We start from the raw sequence: 25,642 nt of genomic DNA, 5'->3' as shown, positions 1-25,642 counted from the left end.
ATCCCCCCCGAGGTCCATATGGCTCCAAACCTGTTAGGCTTTGTGAAGCTAAAAAACTGACTTTTTCAACAGGTCCTGGGCTGTTGCCCTCCGTGTGTTCTGCTGTTATCTTGTATTATTGTTAGCTTTTACTTACCATTTTTTCTTACTTGATTTAATTTTAATTTTATCATGTAATCTAGAAACACCTTCATGATTGATATGGCATATAAGTTGATAAATAAGTAAATGAAATCTTCTAAGAGACCAACTCTCATAGCTATTGATATTTCCACCTGAAATTTTGCAAACCTTGAACCACAGTATCAAAACCTGATTGAGATTTTAAGATTGGCAAAATCTTGCAAGATATGGTGATCTTGTGAAAAATTTGGCTATTAAAAAGATGTTTTGGGCAACTAACATATCTAGTTAATTTATTACAACAATTTATATTTCCTGGGAAAAATGAATACTAAAACGACATTAGCATTCAGTATTAAAGACTGTTGTGCAATGGGTTCAATTTCTTCAAAACCTTTAAGCCAAACAGAGTAAGTAAATGAAAATTGGCACCAGAGAGAGTATTACACACCAATTCAATTATAACCCCATCAGAAGAATCTAGGAAAGTGTTGATGTAATTTAGGAGAATGTAGTACCATTTATGAATTATCTTTATAGTTATAGTTTCTTCAACAGAAACTGCTACAATAGATTTAAAATGAATTTTATGCCATTAAAAGCTTTAGGATGATTGATCTAAATGTTCTTCCACTATATTTTAAGGCTTTCAAGATAGCTTATTGTATTGATGTAAGAGTTTGATATAATATTGAAGATATGCTTTTGATTTTAAATGATATGAATCATGATGTTTATTTTGACTCAGAACTAAATACAGTCTTTGGTGGTCTATTCTATAAGCACTTTGGTAAAGGTGCCCTAATCTGTCACAAAAAGAGTATTCTTTCCAAGAATTAAAGTTTCATTTGATATGGCACCTATATTTCAATGTGACAGACTTACATTATATTTTAAGTGTTTCTGGGCCCTTGTCTGACCCTTTATTGAATGTTCTGCTTCAGAATATAAATTTTCTATTCTGACATTATTGATTTACAATCTGTCATCTGAAATGCTGAAAGGATATGGAATTTGAAAGGTAAAAATAACATATACAAATTGAACCTTAAAATGAGTAAGATATTTTAAAAAATAAAAACGAAACCATACTGGAGCTCTTAAGATTTTATTTCAGCTCTCTGCCTCAAAGCGTGGATTTTGCTATCCTCTTAGGGTATGCAAAAGTGATCACCCTTGTTGTTACTAGACCGATGCATTTCATGGAATAAAAAGAAACATGTACCTAATTTTTGTACTGCAATCCTGTGCATAATTGCTTAGAAGTAAGGTCCACTGAACCCGCATGAGACATTTTTGTAGAAGCATGCATGAAATTGGCCTTTCTTTGTTTTGTAAAATCATTTATTTCAGCTAAACTAAGTTCCCTATAATTACCTCAATTAAATGAAAATTATTGTCTTAGTTGGTGGTTTTTAGATTTTGTCTTAGTACTTCTTTCTGCTATATTGGTTTTACATTGTGCCAAAGGTTGTAGGCTAAACCAAATGTATGTCAATATTAATGAACAATGTTAGTAATACAGCACTTCTGTATGTAGAAGTGTTAATGGAAAGGGGGAAAGCCTTTCTTCCTGCATTGCATATTCCGACTCATACATTTTGGCTAAATAGCCAGTATTGTCTAATGGGATAGTGTGGGAAATAGAACAGAATAGACGTATATAAAGATGTAAGTTTAGGATTCAAACATCTTCACAACTTTGAAAATCAGGGTTCCCAATATTATTATTTAATTGTATAGCTTCAGCTTTTGTTCAGGAAAAATCAGTGTTTTCCAGAGGAGGTTTCAAGTGGCATGCAAGTCCCTTTGTTCAGCCCCAGGAACCACCCTGCCTGCACTGCTAAATTTCAGCTTCCTGCCATTCTGAAGTACAAAACATATGGAAACCTAAGATAGGTTTAATAAATAATCAAAACCTAATGAAACTCTAAAGATCAAAATTAGAAAATCCTGGCCCTATGTACTTTGCATTCATATACATAGGGTGAATCGCTGGCTGATTGAACTGGGGACTATACGTTTGAGGATTTGTGGCACAGAAAGTGATATACTTGAGTCTATTCCTAAACAGGATGCTAAGGAAATAAAATAATTCTTACAGAGCGCTCTAATAGAAGAGCTACCCCCTGCTGTGTTTGACACAGAAGGCAATGATCTATCTTGGTGTCATAGTCACGGATTTAATGAGGCTTATAAGCACAGGCTGTAGATCAGAAATCATTGCGGTAACTGCTCAGATTAATCAAGATGACACTTCCTGAAATCTTATATAGAATAATAGATGCAAAACTGCATCTAATGTGCAGATAGCTTGAGCCTGAAGTGTACAACTTTTAATTAAAACTTAACACAATAGAATTTCAAATACCACATATTTTAATTAGGATTGCTGCCAAACTTCTACAATGGAAATTGCCCTGAGTTCATCATTGTGTCAAAATGAGATACTATTTTAAAATGACAGCTGTGTGTAGTAAAATTTGAATTACTTCTGTCAAAACTTTTGCATGTTGATCTGGAAAATGCTTCAGTATTGTTGACTGTGCCTTGCCACAAATATTCTGTCAAGAGTATTATATCATGAGAATCATGCTCCTTATATTGTCCTTATGGTGGCCCATTTTGGCAAGAGAAAAGGGGAACAGCACCAAATACTAGCAAAGTTGCAAGGAAGCAAGAGAAGAGGCAAGCCTTAAACTAGCTCTGAAAAAATGAAAAATTAATAAAGTAGTAAAATGCCCACCATGTTTTATAAAACAATCCTATAAAAAACAGAAGCAAACCATAAAACAGATGGTTTATTTTATATACATAGTAGTCACTAACTATAATTCAACATTATTATTTTTTTTAAATGTGCCATTTGGAAGCTTTATTGATTTGTGCCAAACTACTCTTACTACTGAAGTTGGTGGAGGAAACTTCCCTGTATGAGGACCCATTTAACATTATTCCATATCTCATGAAACATTGGCTGAAATGTAGAAATGTACTTGGGTGACATCTTCTCTAATTTTCAAAGAAGTTTGCCATGCAGTGTGGAGAGAATCAAGAGGTGCTTCCAAAAAAAAAAAAAAAATCCAAAGGCCCATTGGGGACTAATTGCATAGTCTTTTCAATCCTGGCCATTATATAAGTGAATACAAATTAAAGTTCACAAGCCATTAAAATGAATGGTGCAATTTAGCTGACAACAAATTTCCTTCAAAAATCCACAAGACAGTCAGGACAAGGATAATCAGTGCTGTTACTCTAGCTTCACAATCCACTCAAACATCCTAGCATTTCCCAGCTTTAAGACCTCTTATATTAAGTGTAATTTCCACATTCTGAACACTGGATACGATGGTTATGGATGATAGGAGTTCTAGACATACCTTGGGACTAGAAGTTGAGAAAAACTGTCTTAGAAAGAGAACATGAAGTACATCTTGTCCAACCTCTTAAGATATTTAGCTAATTGTCACAGAATTTCTCTGGGAAGATCTTTAAAATAGAAGTGAGCAATTTCTGTACAATATAAGCTGCCACTCCTAATATGTAATATATTTCATGTGCAGCATTTAATTATCATGCAGTATTTTCTATGTATTTTTACTAATGCTTAATTTATTGACCAATTTCTAATCTGAATTTTAATTTTATTTAAATTATACTTATTCTTTACATCAGGAACAGGCAGCATGTCAAAGTCAGTAGCCGCACATCTGGCTTCTGGAGGGCCTCAGGAATTCATCTAGTGATGTAGTCATGCCATTGGGAGAGGCAGAATGTAATTTTGCCTATCTTCTTAAAATTATTCTTAAAATTATTAAAATATCTTCTTAAAAATATCTTCTTAAAATTATTATTTGAGAGATATTTAATAGTGAAAATGGGATTCAGAAGCTTTTGAGAGGCAAACCATTCTGATCCTTATCCTTGTAAACTCCCAGTCTTCCCAAAGGGCCCCAAATATTTGGGACAGTATTTTGGGAGTTGGGATTTTTAATGCTGAGAATGAGAGTAGTTTGATTCCCAAAAGGTCCTGCTTCTACTCCTATCCTTAATTTGGAAGAAAACCTGAAAAAAATCTCACCATCATGGAATTTCAGCAGCTTTATCTCAAGGTGCTAGAGAGGTGTGAATGAGCAGCTGGAAGCTGCATGGAGTTGACAGGCCACAGGTTGTCTGCTCCTTATTTATTTATTTATTTATTTATTGAATTTTTCCCTGCCCATCTCCCCCCAGTGGGGGACTCTGGGTAGCTCACACAAAACATTAAAACCATAAATACATATAAATACATAAAAAATAAAAATTTAAACAAAACATTACTAAAAAAGGAGAAAGTCCAAGAAGATGATGGATCTGGGGCTGAAGGCAACAGGCCTCCATCCCCACACTTGATATATTCCCTCCCCACCCCAGGCCAAGTGGCAGAACCAGATCTTCAAAGCCCTCTGAAAGGCCAGGAGTGAGGGGGCCAATCTCACCTCTGGAGGCAGAATATTCCAAAGAGCGGGGCTATAGCAGAGAAGGCCCACCTTCTGGATCCCGCTAATTGGAGTTCTTTTACCAAGGGGGTCCGAAGCATGCCCTCTCTGTGTAATCGGGTGGGACGGGTTGAAGTCATGGGGAAGAGGCAGTCCCTTAGGTAACCTGGTCCAATGCCATGTAGAGCTTTAAAGGTGATAACCAACACCTTGAATTGGACCCGGGAAACTGGTACCCAATGCAGCTCACAGAGCAACGGCATTACATGGCCCCTTCTTGGGGCTCTCAAAATAGCCCACGCAGTTGCATTCTGGACCAGCTGTAGCTTCCAGATACTCTTCAAGGGTAGCCCCATGTAGAGCGCATTGCAGTAGTCTATATGGGAGATAACAAGGGCATGAGTGACTGAAGGGCATCCCGATCCAGGAAAGGGCATAACTGATGCACAACCCAAAGTTGTGCGAAGGCCCTCCTTGCCACAGCTGCCACCTGCTCTTCGAGCAGGAGCCATGAGTCTAGGAGGACCCCCATATTGCACACTGGGTCTGTCTGAGGCAGTGCTACCCCATCCAGCACCAATGATGACAAAGTCCCGGATACAGAGGAGCCATTAACCCACAGCCACTCCGTCTTACCAGGGTTCAGCTGAAGCCTGTTTCCCATCCAGAACCTTACAGCCTCCAGGAACCACAAAAGGGCAGTCAAGGCATCACTTACCTCACCTGGGATGTATAATTGAGTATCATCAGCATATTGATGATACCTCATCCCATGATGACGGATGATCTTGCCCAGCAGTTTCATGTAGATGTTAAAAAGGAGCAAAAAGAGAACTGAACCCTGCGGCACCCCACAAAGGAGGGGCAGGGGCTGGGACCTCTCGCCTCCTATCACCACCGATTGGGATTGGCCCTGGAGAAAGGAGGTGAACCAGCACAAAACCATGCAGCCCACCCCCAATTCCCTGAGCCGTCCCAAAAGGATACCATGGTCGACAGTATCGAAAGCCGCTGAGAGATCAAGGAGAGCAAGGATGGTTGCACTTCCACCATCTCGCTCCTGCCAGAGATCATCTATAAGTGCAACCAATGCTGCTTCTGTTCCATAACTGGGCCTGAAACCTGACTGAAAAGGGTCCAGATAATCTCTTTCCTCCAGAACCCTTTGGAGCTGTGATGCCACCACTTTCTCAACCATCTTCCCCAAAAAGGGAAGGTGGGAGACTGGACAAAAGTTGTCCAGCACAGTAGGATCCATGGACAGTTTCTTGAGGAGGGGGTGCACTCCCTCCTGCAAGGATGTATTATCCATCGCCTGGATCCAACCATGTGTCACCTCCCGAGCTGTTTTCACTAGCCAGGAGGGGCATGGGTCAAGATGGCAAGTGGTGGCCTTCACTGTCTCAGGATTCTGTCCACTTCCTCAGGATCAACAGGATCAAACTGTTCCCAGATAACTGGGTAAGAACGGTCCCCCGGTATCTCCCCAGACCCTGCCCCACACTCGGAGTCCAACTTGGAACAAATTCAAGTGACTTTGTCCTGCAGATGCTCCTAACATTCTTCCATGCAGCTCTACAAATGAACCCCCACATCTCCCTTACCAAGGAGGGACCTAGTGATCCTGAACAGGGCCACCAGGTGGCATTCTGCGGACGCGATAAGAGCAGAGAAGTAGTGGCGCTTTGCCGTTCTTATCACCACAATGTAGGCCTTGATAGCAGCTGTAACTTGTGTTTGGTCAGATTTGGTCTTTGTCTTCCTCCAGCGGTGCTCTAGACATCGCTGGAGGAAGACAAAGTATTATATTTGCATGATAATACTTTGCTTAATAAAATGCAGAAGGTAAAATGATGAAAAGGTGATATTTTTGTAAATTGTATTTGTCTCCTAATTACATTATACTCAAGAAATAATCTGAAATAGCTTGTTCATAGACCTGTCTCAGTAGAGATTTCTCTACCAGGATGTCAAACACAATATCAAATACTTTGAAATGATTGTTTTCAAGTATTATATTTATATTTTTGTTATATTTGTTTGTTTATTAATCAAATTTATATAGCTGCCCATCTCACCATCTTTTGTCTTAGCGTATTAGAAAGTTCTCTCAATATTCTTACTATTATATTCTGCTTCTTTAAGGGACTATGCAGCTTAATATTCCCTCTATACTATAGTCAACTGAATTATAATGTGCTAAGTTTGAAAGCACATTGTAGTCTTACTTTTTCTTGCATTCTACAAACCATTTTGTGTTGCATTTTTGTCAGCTATAACATCCTGCTGTGTTTGAGTGGCAGGAGGAAGGAATTTAAATTAATGATTTTCTTCTGATGCTCTGAGTTGCAAGTAAGGTTATTGTTCAGAAAGCTTTGGGCTTGAGTCTGTATCACTTGAACCCACTCTTAACAGCCCATCTGGCTGCTAAGGTCTGTCTTAATCAGTGTCTGTAAAATTGGCAGATTGCTTAATATATACTGTACACTGTATAGCTTTTGATAGGAGTTGCCTTTGGGTTCACTTTTGGCATATAAAAATATTATTCAGAGTGTAGAACCTGCATTAGCTTCCTCCAGTAGTATATTTATCCATCATCCTGTCTCCAAAAGAGCAAACTATCTTGTTATCAACCTTGCAGTGTAAATTCTGTCATTCTCCTTTTCAGCTAACCTAACATATGCAATCATAGAGATCCATAAATAGGTCCATGAAAAACTAAGTAGACAGCCTGTGAGGAAAGTGATTGCTTAATCTGGCTGGTAGACAGGCCACGGCCAGAGAAACAGGTACAGGAGTCTTTTAAAATATTATTTTCAGCGATGGGGTATGTATGAAGATGACATAGTAACATAACCAGAATAGATGAGGATGGAATTTTCATTATTAGGAAGCTGAGTTGGTTTGATTGGGTTTGTAAAAGGTAAAATAAGTGCATTAAGCCTAACATGCCTACTTTACATAGCATTTTACTTTTTAAAAAAAGCTGCTGAAATTCGCAGAACTTGAGGAGCCCAAGTGGTTTCCCAAAAAAAGAGGCTGGGGGCCCCATTTGGTCTCTGAAATACCACCTGGATCAAGTCAGGAAACTGTAACTACACCTCAGATTTGTTCACCTCCTTGTGATATATTAAGTGTTTTAGTTTTGTTTACATTTTTATAGGCCTATTAAAATGGTTTACTTGGTATGTGTTCTGAGCTGCTAACTACGGTGAAGAACCAGCTCCTGACCTTTCCAGTAACTATCTGCTGATGGGGATAATGTAGATGAGAAGGGCCAGGGAGTGTGGGAGAGCTACTCTTATTCTGCTGTGAGCAAACATGTGAGCTCATGTTGGATCCAGAGAAGTGGGCTGTGTGTGTGTGTGTGCGCGCGCACGCGCATGTGCATTGCAACAAAGAAGAAAGACAACAAGGAAGTTTCTGGGAGTAAAGCTTGGACAAGGAATAGACAGCTGACTGAGGCTACTGTCTGAGTGTCAGCCAGCATCTTCATAGGTGACAGTTTCCTGCTACTGTTCTTCAGATAAAAAGAAAAAGGGAGAAAATATTAAAGAGAATTCACTTTTCCATAAGAATGCAGTACTGGAGAAAGAAGGAACTAGAGGGCTGAATAATTCTTGACTAGTGGAAGAGTCTTGATTGAAAGTTTTTTGCTTACTTTTCCATTGTATTTATGCTGTTTTGAATATTCTTCCTGCCTTTTCAGATGATAGCTCTTTCTCCCAGTTTCATGCCATCAATAAATCTGATAAATATTCTCGCCATTCTTTCATTTAAAATACCAACATAGATCTACAGTATGTGAAGTTAATGAAAATTTTATCTTATCTGCAGGCTGTATGTTGATACAGTATTGGAAGTATGTGAAAATAACAGTAGGCACAGCTGTTGTAGTGCTGTAAATTAAACATGATTGAACTGGAACAAATTTCCTTTCTTCAATATGTATTTCTAAAAAAATAGCAAGTGGTTAGGAAAGCTATTGTTTGCTACATTAAAAAATGATGATAAATAATTCATGTTTTTTAAAAAATCTGCCCTTGTTTTGTATGAGAACCCAAGCAAGAGGAACTGCTGGAGCATTGTAGATTAATATACTATACTTCTGTGGTTCATAAATCTAAGTAATTACCCATAAGTATGCAAAGTGTTTTGATTCAGTTTCCTTTGATCTTAAGTTCCTTAAGTCAAGCTTTCTAACACTGTTAGGAATATGAGAACAGTTGCCTACTTTATGAATCTTGAGACAGGGATCATAGAGGTGTTTTAAACTCCAGTGATGATTCTTCTACAACTTCACAGAGATTACTGAAATATCAGACATAACTCCTACAATGTAATTCACTTTGCATAAAAGTGATAACAGAAAGAATAATAGAAAATAATTTGTTTTATTGTATCTTTCCAGATCATATTTTTCTAGAAAAACAAGAGGAGAAAAAAGTATGCAGAACCTCTGAAAAGTGAGCTATGCTGTCTTCTGAAGTTGGTCAAAAAGTAGGGCCATGAATCTGAAACGAATATATGTATCTGTACTGATGTTTGGAGTAGCAGGTCTAATTGTCTTCACATATCTACAAACCTGGATTGAAGACCAACATACAGGTAAAATAACTAATACTGATAACAAGAACTTTCTTAATTTTATCTTAGTATAATCAGATCGAGGGGGACGCGGTGGCGCAGCGGCTTAATGACGCTGAAAGTTGCTGGCCAGAAATGGTCGACGCTTCAGCGGTTCGAGTCCAGCCTTCGCGTTAACAGGGTGAGCTCCTGTTTCCTCCCCAGTTCCTGTAAACCCAACAGTTCGAAAAAAAAAACTCATGTGAGTAGATAAATGGGTACTCTCACTCCGGTGGGAGGAAAAATGCTGGCGGCGCCTTGCAAAAAGGAGTCGGGAACAGTTGCTGGTAAGTGCGAAAAATCACGCACGCCCGAAAAGGGCACAAAGCAATGGAAACCCACCTCCTGCGCTCGCCAGCTGGGCTCTGCCCTAGGAAGGAGGCTCTGGCAAACCACTTCTGAAACAATTGCCTTGAAAACTGCAAGGACTCGTCCAAGAAGTCACTGCAGAGTTGGTAACGACTGAGCACAGATAAAAAAAATAATAATAATCAAATTAGTTATTTTATTGAAGTTAATGAAATTGCAATTTCATGGCAAAATTGAAAAAAAAATTCACCATCCTCATGGAACAAAACATTTAAGTTGCAAATATCTAGAAATTTCCTCCAGGGCGGGGGGGGGGGGGAATCTAGCTTTGATACTGAGGAAGGCTGCATTTAAAAAAAAATATGGTCTGGGAGTACATGCTTGGATTTCAAGAAAGTTGAATTTAGTAAGCTCAGGAAAAATACTAAACTGTATTCTATGACTACATATATATTAACAGAGACAGGAATCCAGAAAAAAATATTGAGGAGGAATCAATGAAGATACAATAACTATTACAAGAAAAATGGGAGATATCTAAAATGGTTGCACCAAAAAAAAATAAATCTGATTTGTTGTAACAAATATAACAAAATAACCAAGAGGTATTTAACAAATGGTTTGAAGGAAAGGCCGCTAAGCACAAGTATTGCTTAGCAGTCCATCCGTCTGCAACTCCTTAAAGCAGATCCATTTTATTCTGGGACTACACAGTTGCTACGCATCCTGGGAAGAGGCTCATTTGGTTTAAGGAGCTGCAGACAGGTGCAGAGTTTGTGCGCCTGTGCACTCCAAAGCATCTTTTTGCCTTTGAATCAAAAGCAATGCTCAGTCCTGGAAAACAGTAGGATATAAAAAGCCCCAGGCTTCAGTGGGAATTAAACAGTAGTTTGCCAAAAGAGACTCATGTCAACAGCATCAATGAATGGACTGATACTATCGATCACTCCCCACTCAGAAGTTTGCATAAAGTAATATCCCCCTGACCAAAAAAGTGTATTATGGAATGCTATACACAGAACTCATAGAAAAAGTCATAGGTAAGAATGAATAAATGTTATTTTTTTATTTTCAATTTAGGGGGAAGTAGCATTGCTTAACCATATTTGACTTTTTCCTCTCCCAAAGGGAATGTGTTCAATCACATCTAGCCAAGTAGTTTGTTTGTGGTAGTTACATGCATGTAACCTGTATCTCTGATATGTATAAAGAAACTTTAATTTTGAATACTGCTACTAAAGATTATGCAAATCTTCCCAGATCCAAGGAAGAACTTAGGAAACCTTTTTTTGTTTTCTTTTTAACAGAAAGAAAGCAGAACAGAATTCTAGCTGGCTAATTGGCCAGTTAGGAAAACAGTAATAAAACCCCAAACAAACAAACAAACAGAACAACCTTTCTTGCCCTGCTGGAAATTGCTGGAGTATGAAGTGACAATCACACAACTCTATTCTGAAAATGTCAATAAATTTTAGTGTCACCTTTTTATATTATATGCTAGTAATTTTAATTGTACAAATGTTTTCATTTCTGGTGTCTAATGTGATATGATTTTACAGTGTTAAAAGACTTTAAAAATGTCAGAAGTAGCAGTGTAATTTTATCAATTAAATTTCAGTGGAAGTTGTGTTAGAAGCAGTTTGTGATTAATGTATAACTGAATACACTCATGACAGAACATTTTATTGGAAGATCCTAGAAACATATTGAACTTGATACTGAGGAAATAACAACAAGGTTTCATAGATCAAATCAAGACAATAAATAATAGACCCAATCAGGAGTTATCAAAGACTTGAAGACCTGAACCTAGTCTGAACCTCTGGAATGGCAGATTTTTCTTGTGCACTATAATAATTAATCCTTGGTTTTCTAAAAAGTTTCTTTTAATTTCCTGTTTCAGTGGCTTGTATCTCTTGGTAGAGATCCTTAGAAACATGTACATCCATATGAGCTATTCAGCACAAGTCTGTAGCAAGGACATATGTATTTTAAATGTACATTAGCTCACATTAAATAGCATAGACTTTGGAGAAATCGACAGCCTAAAATCTGTTCAGAAACTTAATACACTTTACTTTCAGAGTGGAGGAAACATGCACATTTCAGCAGCATTCACAGGGGGTCAAAATCAGCAAAATAATGGATAAAGCCTTGCAATGCAAGCCCTTCTTTTGAACATAAACATGCAGTAGATGCCATTGGTATATTATTTGAAAACAACAGTGCAAAGAGGATGAGAGCTACTGTAGACCTCTTATTATTCTGAATGGTTATGAAGTATCCCTATTTAATTATCTATAACTAAAAACCCATACACAGTTGAATTTCAAAGGAGTCAAATTGGATAAGTGATTTGAAATGAAATCTCCTGACTAATTAGAATTTATGGGATTACATGATCATTAACTGTGTAGTTAGAATAGAAGACAATGCTTCTGTCTTCTGCATAACTGAAATAGAAGGTTTTAAAAAGGAATATAGCTGGATGGAAAGCTAAAGAGCATACTGGGAAAAATCTCAATAAAAGTAGGACTTAGTAAGTGAATGTTTTTGCCAATTCAAATATTTGGTAGTTGTAGGAATGTTTAAGTTATTATTTAAGTATCTTCTAGGTAGCAAAGAATTGCACATTGAGCGGCTACAACCTGATCATTGTTACCAATTATTATTAGGAGTTTATTGAACTGCAGTATTTCTTTCTTATGATACTTATTAGCCTTTCTTCAGTCAAAAGAGTATCTTATAGTTTAAAGTGTAAATAATGCCATTAATGTAAAAGTAGGAATAGCTGCATAAGCTCATATCGTTTCAGTAAAGTTATTCTGTTTCAATACTGAAACATTAGTTTCTTATCCTAATAACTGGGCAATGTTCAGCTAGTAAAGTTTTTGCTCAGAGCAGTAAAAGAATGCTGCTGTTCACCACGCGATAGACAAATGCCACATTCTCTGATATTTGTTCCAGGATCTGAGCTTGTATGATTAACACCCCATTGGGTTCTTGCTGGTTTGTAGCATTTGCAGTTGCCAGTATGATACATCTATCTTATCTACTGTACGTATTTAATTTGCTATAATATTATGATGCCTGTGTACAGTTATCTGAGCAGTGAATACAAATGCAGCTAGTTAAATCTCATGGCAAACAACAAATAGCAGCCTGTTGCGTGTTGCAATTTCCCTACAAAAACGCTATTCATCTTTGGGTCTACCATATTTCTAACTGATTAAAATAATATACCATGCTAGGAGAATTAACTTTTGCTGGGAGTGACCGAACTTCAGATCAGCCCCTTCGAAGACAATACATATTCAGTGATTATTAAACAGCTGTTTTTGCTCAGGTTTTTTAAAAGGCAGCAGATTGTCAAATCATCACCTTCTTAAAGGATTTCTGTTATAAGGCAGCTGCCTCTGCAGAGCTGTGAAATGCATACAGTCAAAAGCCTTTCCTCTCTCTCATAGCGTACTCAGAATGACTGTTTGCACCTGTACATTCAGATTACAGGGTATTGAGGGAAGAGGTTTGAACTGATTGATTGACTGATTCATTGATTGATTTTTACATTTCAGGTAGTGATAAATTTAAAACATTATGGCTCTCAAGAGTATGTTGCAGTCTTAGTCTATGCTACATTGTATAATTAATAAGATTTATTTTATTCTGAAACAAGTCAATAAATAACCATACAAACAACAACAAAACACTAGAATGCTCCAACAATAGCAAAGGTCATTTTGTTTTTATTTTGAAGTTCCATAAATACTATTTGCAACCCAGACATGCAGTATTGTATACTTGGTTGTCATTTGACTAGAACTGAGCTGTGAAATATGTCAGCCAGAATTTGAAATGCAACTTAGTGATTCATTTCCAAGGCTCCTTAAGGTATTCTTCAATTATAAGACTTTCACAGAATAATTCTAGTTCACTTCAGCTTGAAAAATGCCATTAAAATCCTTGTTGTTTTTAAAGCAACTATAAAGAAAATAGTTTATGGAACTAATGCCATCCTTTTGATCTGTACTAGGGGTTGCCACTGCCATTTAATACAAAGAGATGAAATGAATTTAGTAAGAGTAAATATGGGCAAAATGTTTATTGAGTCATTTGTTACTTTCAACTTAATTTGAACCCAAAATTTCTCACTTGGGTATGTTTTGGGAAATGGAAGCGAGGAACAAAAAAAATAGAGAAATGCTTTAGATCATTCAGTTTATGAAATGTGTAGTTAAGCTGAACTAAATATACAGATGCTGCTAGGAGGGAAGCTGGTGAAATAGGAATTAGGATTTTCCATCCTCAAGAGAACTGATATATGTGAGAAGTCAACATAACTCAGCTACTACTATGGCCCCAGCCTTGAAAAGAGCACCAAAATATCTGTTGCATCAGAAAGACAGGAAAAAGAAACTTAAGGTTCAAACCCTGGAATGAGTAGTAGCTACGTAAGTAGGTAGGTAGGTAGGTAGGTAGGTAGGTAGGTAGGTAGATCCATCCATCCATCCATCCATCCAGATTCCATCTTTAGTTTTGAATCATGGAGTCAGGTCAATGTCAGGAGAGTTGAGATTTCTATTCCTGCCTGGAAGGGAAGCCTGACAGGTACAGTGCTTGAACATTACTAGGTCATACATTTCTTGAATTTATACTACAGTATACTTAATTGCAGAGGTTCCTAAACAACAAAAAATATCAACTTTCAACCATAAGCTATGGCTGATGCAAACAACTTTTCAATAAAATTTGCAAATATAGCAGATATTGAGATATTTATAATTAATAATGGATTTCTATTTATATACATATACATATTTAAAGATATGTGCACACACACACATATACACATATGAAAACCAGTGTAATATATTGGTTAAGGTGTTGGTCTAAGAGCAAGGAAACCCAGGTTCTAGTCCTGGCTTAGAACTTGGAAGCCAGGTAGGTTATGTTGGACCAGTCGTACACTCTCAGTCCTAGACTGGGAAGTCAAAAAACATCTACCAACCCACACTGGATTGGTAGATTATGGTCCATAACCTTCAATGAAAAGGCCTTTATCCTGCACTGGATTGATTTGGACTGATAATAATACACATGCAAATACTAATTAGATGTTACTAAACCAACCATTCATCAAATAATTCATTTGTTATTCATTATTTAATCTTTGGTGATTTACTTTTAATTTCAGGGAATGCCCTCCTTCAATAAATCTGTAACAAAATAGCATGTCATATTGTGCTGGAGTATATATGGTGCCAGTTTTTCTTTAATTAATTAAATACTAATACTAGTATAGAAATACTATACTGGATTATATATGGTGTCAGTTTTTCTTTAATTAAAACACTAATACTGAACAAAATGTTCTGAAAATGAGTTTCAATAATTCTTGATTTCATTCTGCAGCCAGGCCAGAAGAAAGATTTTAGAAATTTTTGTTTCATTATAGTACACTGTGTTCAAATATGGAGAAATTATGGTTAATCTTTACTGTGTAACAGAAACTTGCCAAGTTTAAAGCATAATTTTATGAAGTTGACTTGATCAGCTAACTATTGCAGTCCAAAGTTCAGATGGTACTCTATTTTCTATATCTAAAATAGAAAGGAAAACTTGTGATTTATTCATAGAGTTCCTAAAGCAGAAGAAAGGGAACACACAAACTGAAGGCTGTCTGAAGTACATTCTAATAATGATTGTCTGAATGCAGCCAAAGCTTGTAGAGTATCCGTTTCTTCTCTGAAGAGCTTAAATGTGAGGCAGAAAGATTCACATAGCAGAATGCTTCACTACCATGAGAAGTCTTGGAGTGGCTTCATGTTATATAATGGAACTTTGAAGACACTGGAATCTGGCAAAGTTTTTCTTCACAGATTCATTGACACATATAATTTGACCAGTGGTGCCTAAATATTTGCATGCAACTGTATAATAATGTGAAAGGCTGTAGACCTGCCTTGGCAGTGGAGAAAGAATGAGAAAACTTTTAAAACTTTTAAGTTTCAGAAAAGATTATTCAGGCCTGAGAAAGAGGAAAGTATGAGAAAGAAACTCAAAATAACCCCACCTTGATTTTGTCTGGTATAAAATGGAATAGAGAGAAACTTTGGTAGGCATTCAATGTTCTCTTATTCTATAACAGGGTTTCTCAATCAGGGTTTCATTGAACCCTAGAGTTCCATGAGAGGTCACTAGGGGTTCCCTGGGAGACCATGATTTATTTAAAAAAATATTTCAAATTCTGGTAACATGCTCTCGTAGTAATGAGCAGAGACCGAACTAGTTACATCTCTTTCTGAGCTCTCTGGTAGTGTGCTGTAGGACTGTGTTTATTTGGTTGAATCCATTCTTAATTTTTGGCATGAGATAGGGGAGACCGTTGATAACAGATGAATGCTATATTGCAGGAAGGGAGGAATATATTGCAGGAAGGAAGGAATATATTGAAGGAAAAGGAGGGAGAATTGCATTGTATTGTCGAAGGCTTTCACGGCCGGCATACGATGGCTGGTGTGGGTCTTCCGGGCTGTGTGGCCGTGGTCTTGAAGTTTTGTTTCCTAACGTTTCGCCGGCACCTGTGACCGGCATCTTCAGAGAGCAGGAGCACAGACAGGAGCAGTTCTCTCTGTGCCCAGGGTGAAGTGACCCTTCTGTGGGTATTTATAGAGATCTGGGGGGAGGGGTGACCACGGCCACACAGCCCGGAAGACCCACACCAGCCATCGGAGAATTGCATTATTCAAGAAATTAATGGACTGATCCAACTTAATGGACTGATCCAACTGATCCAACTGTCACAACTTACTCTGTGACATCACTCTCTCCCTCTTGCATCTTTTCCCTACAGTTTTCCTGTAGTTATTTTATCTCGTTATTTTAAATAAATTTCATACATGTTTATTCAGTCATGTCTGAGGGTCCAATGTGGTGATTCTTGAAGAGGAGGTGTGAGAGACAAGAGGAGGATTCTAGAACGGACAGTAGTGATAAGTTTAATGATAATGATAATGAAGAATTTAAATCTTCTCAAGCATTTCCCTGCACTGGTACATCAACGGGCTAAAAAAAAAAAAGTCTGTCTTTACAATGAAAGCTATTTATCAATGGGTTTTACATGGACTGGTGATCCAAGTTGTCCTATTCCATTGTGCCTCATCTGTGGCAAACAACTTACAAATGTAGTAATAACTCCAGCAAAATTAAAAAGACTCTTAACTACAAATCACAGCCATGTGACAAGTAAAAGTTCTGATTATTTTAAATGGCTATTGGAATCACAGAACAAACATTTTGTTAATAAAATGACAGTCAGTAAAAAAGCCCAAGAAGCAAGTTATTTAGTAGCAGAATTTATTACACAGCAAAGGAAAAGTCATACTTTGGGTGAGAAAGTAATCATGCCAGCCTATAAAATAATAGTGAAAAAAATGCTAGGACCAGATGCAGTACAAGAAATTGAAAAGGTTCCACTGTGAAACAGTACAATAATTTGGCATATTGATGACATGTCACGTAATGCTGAAGAGGTTTTGTGTGATAAACTGAAGAACAGCAGCTTTTCTATCCAAGTTGATGAGTCGACAGATTTAACCAATAAATGTCATGTTATGGGATTTGCAAGATTTGTAAATGATGGTGAAATTCAATAAAACTTTTTCTGTTGCAAAGAACTACATGAAACATGCAAAGGCTAAGATGTATTTAATGTTTTGTCTTTATATCTGGAAACAAGAAGTCTGTCTTGGAGGAACTGTGTTGGCATCTGTACTGATGATGCTGCATCAATGATTAGCTCCATGAGAGGTTTCATTTCTCTTGTAAGAAAAGAAAATCCTGCTGTTGTCACAACACACTAGTTTTGTCACAGAGAGATGTTGGTGTCAAAAACTCTTGGATATGAAATAAAAAAAGTTCTGGATGATGCTACAAAAATGGTTAACTTTATTAAACAAAGACCAGTTCACTCAAGAATGTTTTAAAAACTGTGTGACAAAGAGCACATAAGTCTCCTGTTACACACACAAATATGGTGGCTCAGCAGAGGAAGAGTTATCAACAGAGTGCTTGAGCTGAAGAAAGAATTGCAAGAGTATTTTCGAGAAAATAGTATTCCACATTTTGCTGAGCGCTTTGAAGATGGAGAATGGTTGCATAAACTAGCATACTTAGTGGACATCTTTCATCACATGAACCAGCTGAACAAGTATCTGCAAGGCACTGGAGAAAATGTTTTGACTTCCAGTGACAAGATTCTTGGATTTAAAAGAAAACAATGCTTGGAAAAATCATGTTGCAAAAGGAAATATTGAAATGTTTCTACTGCTGCTTGGGCTTGAGAGTGAGGAAGGATACCAAGAAGTCTCAAATCTAATTAAAACCACCTGGAAGTACTGCAGAAGAAAATTGATCAGTACTTTCCCTCCTTTTCAACACAATGTATGACTGGGTGAGGGATCCTTTCTCTCCATCTTCTACTCAGCCTCAGAACTTCATTTTGAAGGAAGAGGAAGAACTTTGTGAGCTGTAGTCTGATCGTACTCTTAACATGAGATTCACTAATCTGCCCATAGTCAAGTTCTGGATGGTTAAAGAAGAGTATTCTGCCATTCATAGGAAGGCATTGAACATTTTGTTGCACTTTTCAACTTCTTACATGTATGAGCAAGCTTTTTCTTATTTAACAAGCATCAAAAGCAAAGACAGAAATTGTCTTATTTCAGCTGAAGATGAAATCTGGGTGTGCTTATCTCAAGTTTGGCCCACAATTGGATATTTGTGCAGCAAAAAACAAATATGGGTTTCACATTGAAGAGGTAAGTTTCATTCTTTATTTTTAGTTTAAGAATACTGTTAATGCACATATACAGGCCTACACATGAAATGAATATAATAAATTTGTAACTATATTTGCCTATATTTGAGCCTGAATGTGCAGGGGTTCCCCGAGGCCTGAAAAATATTTTAAGGGTTCCTCCAGGGTCAAAAGGTTGAGAAAGGCTGCTCTATAATAATAAGGAACATTCCTTGAATCTCTGCTATGCCTGTTTCTTAATCCTGCCTCGAGTGGTAAATAATAATCTAGAAAATATGTTTTATAATGAATACTAGTAGGTATTTCTATTTCATTCTGCTCTTTTTTCATTGCTTAGATTAATCTGTGATTAGGTTTATATTTATTTTTAAAATATGTATTTAAGTGTCTGCTTATAGCAATGGTCAGAGGCTCATCAGAGGTCATAGAGTTAGTTGAGCAGCACAATTTTGTTAAAATGAGACAACAGGCATATTGTAACAGGAATGTGGCCTATCTTTTTAATAAGGCTAAATAAGATTAATAACATTATATTATTTTACTAAGAATTTTCTATAAAATTCTTCTAATATACCATCTGAAAAATCAGAGCGATGAAGTAGAAAGATAGATATGTCATACAATTAGGCAAAAGGCTACTTTAACTGATTTAGGGAAAAAATTGATTACAAACAGATTTGAGAAATGAAAAATGATTCAGTGCCTTTGTCTGCATTTAGAAATGAATATAAATTATTGCCAGTTATGTTTGTTTAATTCCAGAATATACTAAAGTATACAATAAAATAATGTAAAAAGTATTAATTAAAAAAAAAATTAAATGTTCTGCACCTGTGACTGTTTCATTAGGCAGAAATTAAGAATAAAAATTGAAAGTATAAGAATCAGAAAGTATATTTGCAGGGTTTTTTTTAATGCAGACTAACTTATTTAATCATTAGTTTCTAATGGGAATAAATTCTATTTATTCTGTACCAGAGCCTTGTTAATCCACACTAATAAGCTGAACATCCATTGCAGTGATTAAATTATATGATTATTTGCTTTCTTTTTTTTAATCAAAACTTTTATTAAGATATATAAAAAATACAATTAAAATACAAATCAGAAAGTATAGAAGAGAGAGAAGATAGAACTAAAAGAAAAAGACAAAAACTAAAAGAGTGAGATCAAGTAGAAAGATGAAACAGAAAGTGACTTCCGACTATCTCCAATACAGATATGAATACAAATTAAAAAAAAAATCTCTTACCACTAATTCACATTATTTGTATCAGCACAAACCATCTAATCATTAAATCCCACAATCAAAGCTTAATTTTTCCCAACCCAAGCACGTAATCTAGGAAGGGCTGCCATGAGGAAGCAAATTTAGAAACAGTATTATCTCTTATTAAAGCTGTTAGCTTCGCCATTTGAGCCAAGTCCATTAGTTTAATAATCCATTCTTCCACTGTAGGTATTTGTGAGTCTCCATCTTTGCCGATTATTTGCTTTCTTAATCAAAAGAAGAAATACACAACTTCTCAGCTTTATATGTCAAAAGTGATTGGCTTTGTAATTATTTACTGTAATACTTGATAGAACGTGAGTCAACAACATTTAGACATGGTGTTTAAGTGCTATGAAAGAATTTCAGTAAAATTGTTCATATATACTGATATTAAAACCTGTGGCTTAAGTGAATCTTTGGTGGCTTATTTGACTCTTATGAATTTGTATAAATGAAATTTTGGATTCAAGTGACTTCAGCATATTCAGAAGACCAATTTAATTCTATATAGAACAAACAAGCTATTTGCCCATATAGTAATGTCCAGGATATGGAGTGAAGGCTGGTCTCTTATATTCAGTTCAGTTATGTTATTCCTACTTAAAAAGATCCAGTGGTCTCCTTTACTTAATATAGCAAAAAAGTCAGTCTTTTTCTTTGATGTTTTATTATATTTTAAAAATTCCCTACAGAAAGCATTCAGCAGAATCTAGTAAATCTGAAGTTAAAATTACTGGTTTTAGAAGGGAAATATGCTCTATCATAATCTCTCTTCTTGTCTTTCTTTGTACTTCATTTGAAAGTATGTGTAGGATTTAGGATCCTGTATATTCGCCGATAATTATAGCTCTCTAAACCAACTCTGTTTTCCAGTGAAAGGCTGGGAGATTATTTTTTTCGCCCCAGTCTGAGTGGACTGCAGGTCCTGAGAGCTGCAAGGATTGTAGAAGCAAGAATCCTGGTTGTTCAGGTTTTCTTCGATTTTATATTTTACCATGCGTTATTTTTTTTAAAAAATCTCGAGTTATTTCTGTTTCATTTATGAAAAAGTTACACATTTTGATAGGTTCCTAATAAAAATGAAATCCTTTCCCTCAAGCACTGACCAAAATCAATGAATACATATATTCTCAGTAAGGACCATGCACCTGCCTACAGATAGTCCTTGTTAAATGGACTGCCTCACTTAGTGACTGTTTGCAGTTGTGATGATGATGAAAAAGTAACTTTATGACCAATTCTTGCATTTACGACCTGCACAGGTCTGTAAAGCAAAGAAAAGATGAAGTAAGATCATAAGCACAGTCACAGTTTCACTTAACAAATGCTTTGCTTAACAACTGAGTTGCTGGTCCCAACTGTGGTTGCTAAATGAGGACTACCTGTACCATGTAATTGAAGATTGGTTACCTAGCAGGAAAAAAAAATGACATAGAAATTTAATTCAATACCACAAGCATGACTGAGAAGAGAGGGGCTTATATCCAGAGTAATAACTGCTAATTACTCAAGGCCGTTGTCTGGATGTTGGTTGAAAAGTTAAAGATTCAAATTCTTTCTATCCTGTTTATGAAGAAGTTTGCATACTTGGGCAGGCTTCTGTTGTGGGGGAGGAGGAGTCCATTTTTCATCTTACCCTGTTTGAAAGTTGAGTAATAGTAGAGTCCTGTTTTCTTTGGGGGAATATCCTAGGAGTTCAAGGATACTGTAGAATCTTATCTTCTGCAGACAGTAGCATAGAGTTGTGCTGAATAATGATAGAATATTCCTTACTGTTGCTGCTCTATCATAAGTGCAGAAAAAAAAAATCAAGGATTGGATCTCCAACTTATTTTTCAGACATGTCTTCTGGAATGAGATAGAGTCTGGAGCTCATGTACTTTCCTTCCAGTGAAGATAATACAAGAACAGTATACTGTAGTGGTAAAATATTGGAGTTGGACTGGGGAAACCCACATTCATGTGCATACTCACCTGTGGAGTTAATTGAGTAACTTAAGAGCTAATCATTCTCTTTCTGCCCAGCTTCCTGGCCAATGTGTGCCAAGAACATTTTTCAAGTGGCTATTCTTTCCCATAGATTATTCTCTCCTTCCAAGTATTGCTTTGTAAAATAATAATAGAATCAGGATAGAATCATAATGTAGTATATTTGAAAAGGACTATTTAGGCTACTGAGTCCAACTCTCTGGCTAGTGTAGGAATCCAAATGAAAGCATCCTGTGCTCTGAATCCTTCAAGTTTTGCACTCAGAAATGAGCATAGATTAAAGTAAAACAGTTACTTCCCATGACTTGGAAATTATGCTTCTAGTGCTGATACCTTTTTAAAAAAATGCATTTATCCTTTTTTGGCAACACTATCAAAGTGCTGGTTTATATTCAGTTTCCAATCACCTTCTATTCCAATATTTCTTTGACAGTATTATTATCAAACCAGATGTATCCTATCCTATACATTGCATTTGATTTTTGTTTCCTAAATTAAGAACTTTGCATTGGTTTGTTAAATTCCATTCTGTTATTTTCTGACCATTTCTGTAACCAGTCAAGATAATTTTCAGTTTTATTTGAGTCTTCTAGGGTATCAGCTATCTCACTCAATTTAGAATTAACTGAACATTTTAAAAGCATTCCCTCTACTTTTTCATATAAGTCATTAATAAAAATTTGATCAGTAGAAAACTGATTCTTTTGTACCCTAGTTGATACCTCTCTCCAGCTGATGACAGTTTTCAAGCCAGCTACATATCCACTTAATTATCATGTCATCCAGCCCATATTTAACTAGCTTGTTAATCAATATCAGACTTCATACCAGGTATGGCAATAAACCTAATCTCTCCAGAAAAGCCCGCATACAGTTCCTAGACAAGAGCAAAAACTTCATAGACTTGGCTGGATAATTTGCTTTATTACAAACAAGAAAAAAAATGTGGATGTGAAAAAGAGCTGCATCTTACAGATCACAAGAATCAAGACATACATAGGTATTAATGTGAGCTCCAGGATATAAATCTCAGGCCTTTTTTCCCACCCTTGTGAGTCAATGGACTCTTAATTTTTCTTTTCAGCCTTGAAAGTTGGAAGCATTTCTTACATGTTTAGATAATAATTTTGTCTGGCTTCAGAATTGTTGGTTCCTCCTGCTTCAGCTTTAGCTTACATCACTACAATATGGAATACTTTACCAAATGCTTTACTGAAGCTGAAATACATTATTACAGTATTCCTATAATCTACTAAAGGAATAACCCAATTTAAAAAAGTAAATTAGTCTGGCAAGATTTGTCCTGATTTCTGGTGATTACTGCATGTAAATTTATTACAAATCTGTCTCTTTCTGATCTGTTCTAGGATCTTTCTATGTATCAATGTCAGACTGGTTGATCTGTAATTTGTGAGATCTTCCCATTTCTGAATATAAAGACATTTGCTTCCTTCCAATCACTTGGCACTTCAGTTTTCCAGAATTTTTCAAAGATAATACATAAAGGTTTAGCTATACAGCTGTTTCCTTTGCTATTCTAGAGAAAAATTTATTTGCTATTGGAAATTTAGTCAGAAATTTAAACACATCCTGACCATGTTTCTGTCAGTCTCCTTTTATTAAACTTCAATCTTGCCTCTTCATCCTGCTGTTCACAGTTTTCTAATGTTTATTGCTGAAGAAGACTAAACCAAAATAGGAGTTGAGTAGATTTGCTTTTTCTATTACCTGTTAGTATTTTGCTGCCTTATTGAGTAGGTGATACAGTACAGCATACAGTGCAAGTTCTCCTCCTTTTCTTTTTCTTCTGTTACTTATGAAGAACTTGTATTCTTCAATTACTATATTCCAGTCAGGACAGTCATCTCTATTACATGTTACAAATATTAAATCATATTTACTTTTCTGTACTGGCTCATTTTCTTTATTTCCCAGCATTAGTGTTTGGACAACAAAGATCATGAATTCTGTGAGCCAGCCTTCTGGCCTCAATAATCCAGTGCACCCCACCTTATTCTGCAGTGTTCAAGCTTGACTTGAAGACCTACTTTGTTTCTTCAACTTCCATTGGATTCAATTTAAAGTCTTTCTGACCTTACTCAGTTTTCATTTCCTTAAAATCAAAACTCCAGCAATACTTGAAGCCTGCATGGTGGTCAAGGCCATAACTATGGGCATTTTAGCACCTTGAAATGAATGGAACGGTGCATGCTTAGAATTACAAATATGTCTTGTCCTAGAACTCTACATTTCACAGAGACATAGCCTCAAAGGGGATAAATAGAATCCTATGGTAGGTCATACTGTGTTTAATTTTTGCAGGCCTAGAGATGGTAATAATGCATTGCTATTACATATATTAAAATATTAATAAACTAGATTTTGCTTTTTTGCTACCTGACAAAGAATAGCAAATATGAATCCTAAGCAGCCTAAAATCCAAATAAGGCTTAGTATAGCATATGACTTGGATCTACATTAAATTATGCTTAATATTATAATTTGATATCATCCTATAGATTCCTACCCTATAGCTCAAACCTTTTTCTTTAAATGCATTTAGTAAAGTCTTAACCATAGCCTAATCATTTCAGAATGTTCTCTGAATTCATTCTGCCTTGCAAGAGCACTGGTATGTGATTTACATGTATAAATTCTTTAAACAAAATAAATTGTTAGGGAGTTATGAATAGTAATTATGTACTTTTTTTTTACTAGCAATTTCTTTAAACATGATAGCATCTCATTACATTTTCAGCAGTTCTGCACAGCTTAAGTATTTGCTGATCCTTTTTTTTTTTTTTTTTTTTGCTATGGGAGTACACCATTGCAATTAGGTATCTCTCGTGCTCACTTGATCAAAATGATTATGATTAGTCCTCATGTGAGCTCTTGGTTTAAGCTTAAGGAACTAAAATTAGCGTGAGAAGTGGAATATAAGTTGCTCAGAACACTGAACACAATCCTGTCATCCTTCAGCCAATTGAACATCCTCATTAACATGGAGCTGAAGAAAACAATCTGCTTATACTCTTGCCAGTAGGCTCTTACTTCACAAAGGAGCTTCATGAATGCATCCCAAGGAAAGCTGTAATTGACATGATTATTGAAATATGTTTCCATTCTTCTCTTTGCTGAAGACAAATACAGACTTCATCAGAAAAGGACTTAATCCACAGATGAGATGTAATAAAACTGAGAAATGAGAATATCAACAGATATAACTAAAAGAGGAGAAAGAAATGTAGAGGTTCTTGTTACATTTTTTGTTTATTATTCATTTTATATTTTATATATGTGGTTTATATCGTTTCTCTTGAAATGAGATGTTTTGTAAAGTTTCTACTCAGAGTTTGAAATGAAGTGTTTGGCATATCACTAATACTTTGTTACTGTTGAATTTATTAATAAATATATAATAAAATAAAATGAAGTTACTCCATGCCCTAGAGATGTTATCAACAGTATTAAAGAGTAATGGTCCTATGTATGCACTCAAAGATGCCATCTTTATGAGAACACACATTCATTTTCTTATCATTTTCTGGTAAATTATAATCAAATTTGGTGAAGCAAGTGTATCACTTGTGTTGTCACTTTGCTTATATAAAAAAAGTCTTGTGGCAGATTGTTGTTTTTGAAGATACACATCTTCAGGTTCTAAGCCATCCTTCCCTTGCCCCATCAATTAAGATTTGTAGGTATATAAAACTTTTTTCAGTGGTAATAACCTATTTGCAAAATGCTTTCCTTGGAGAGTTACACCTGATACCTGTGTTAAGTTAAATTGCCTTGTTTATGTTGACTGTGTCATCAGGTTAGTGTTGACTCTTAGTAACCACATACAACTCCGCCCCCCATCATCTTGAATGTTCTTAGTATTTATGTATAGAGTCTGTTTTTACAGTTGATTTCTAATGGATTAATTAATTTTAATTATTTATGGGGTATTTTTAATTGTTTATGGGCTTTTGATTTTGTGAGCCGCCCAGAGTCAGCCATTGGGGGAGATGGGCAGCGTACAAA

The 25,642-nt window shown here is 36.0% G+C and overlaps 1 protein-coding gene across 1 annotated transcript in view; it reads left to right on the top strand.

The window, feature by feature from the left end:
- Positions 1–25,642, top strand: part of CHST9 (carbohydrate sulfotransferase 9) — a 74,148-nt gene that overhangs the window by 5,515 nt on the left and 42,991 nt on the right. Inside the window, exon 2 of the mRNA XM_007422487.4 lies at positions 9,013–9,209. Coding sequence (XP_007422549.1) covers positions 9,110–9,209 — 100 coding nt within the window. The 5' untranslated portion in view covers positions 9,013–9,109. The remainder of the gene's footprint in view (positions 1–9,012; positions 9,210–25,642) is intronic.

Source organism: Python bivittatus, unplaced genomic scaffold (assembly GCF_059951505.1).
Source record: "Python bivittatus isolate LINGU-HERP-01145 unplaced genomic scaffold, Pbiv_v1 ctg000840_np1212, whole genome shotgun sequence".
Lineage (NCBI taxonomy): Eukaryota > Metazoa > Chordata > Lepidosauria > Squamata > Pythonidae > Python > Python bivittatus.
Note: the sequence above shows the minus strand (reverse complement) of the source record. Positions and strands in the feature narration are given on the sequence as shown.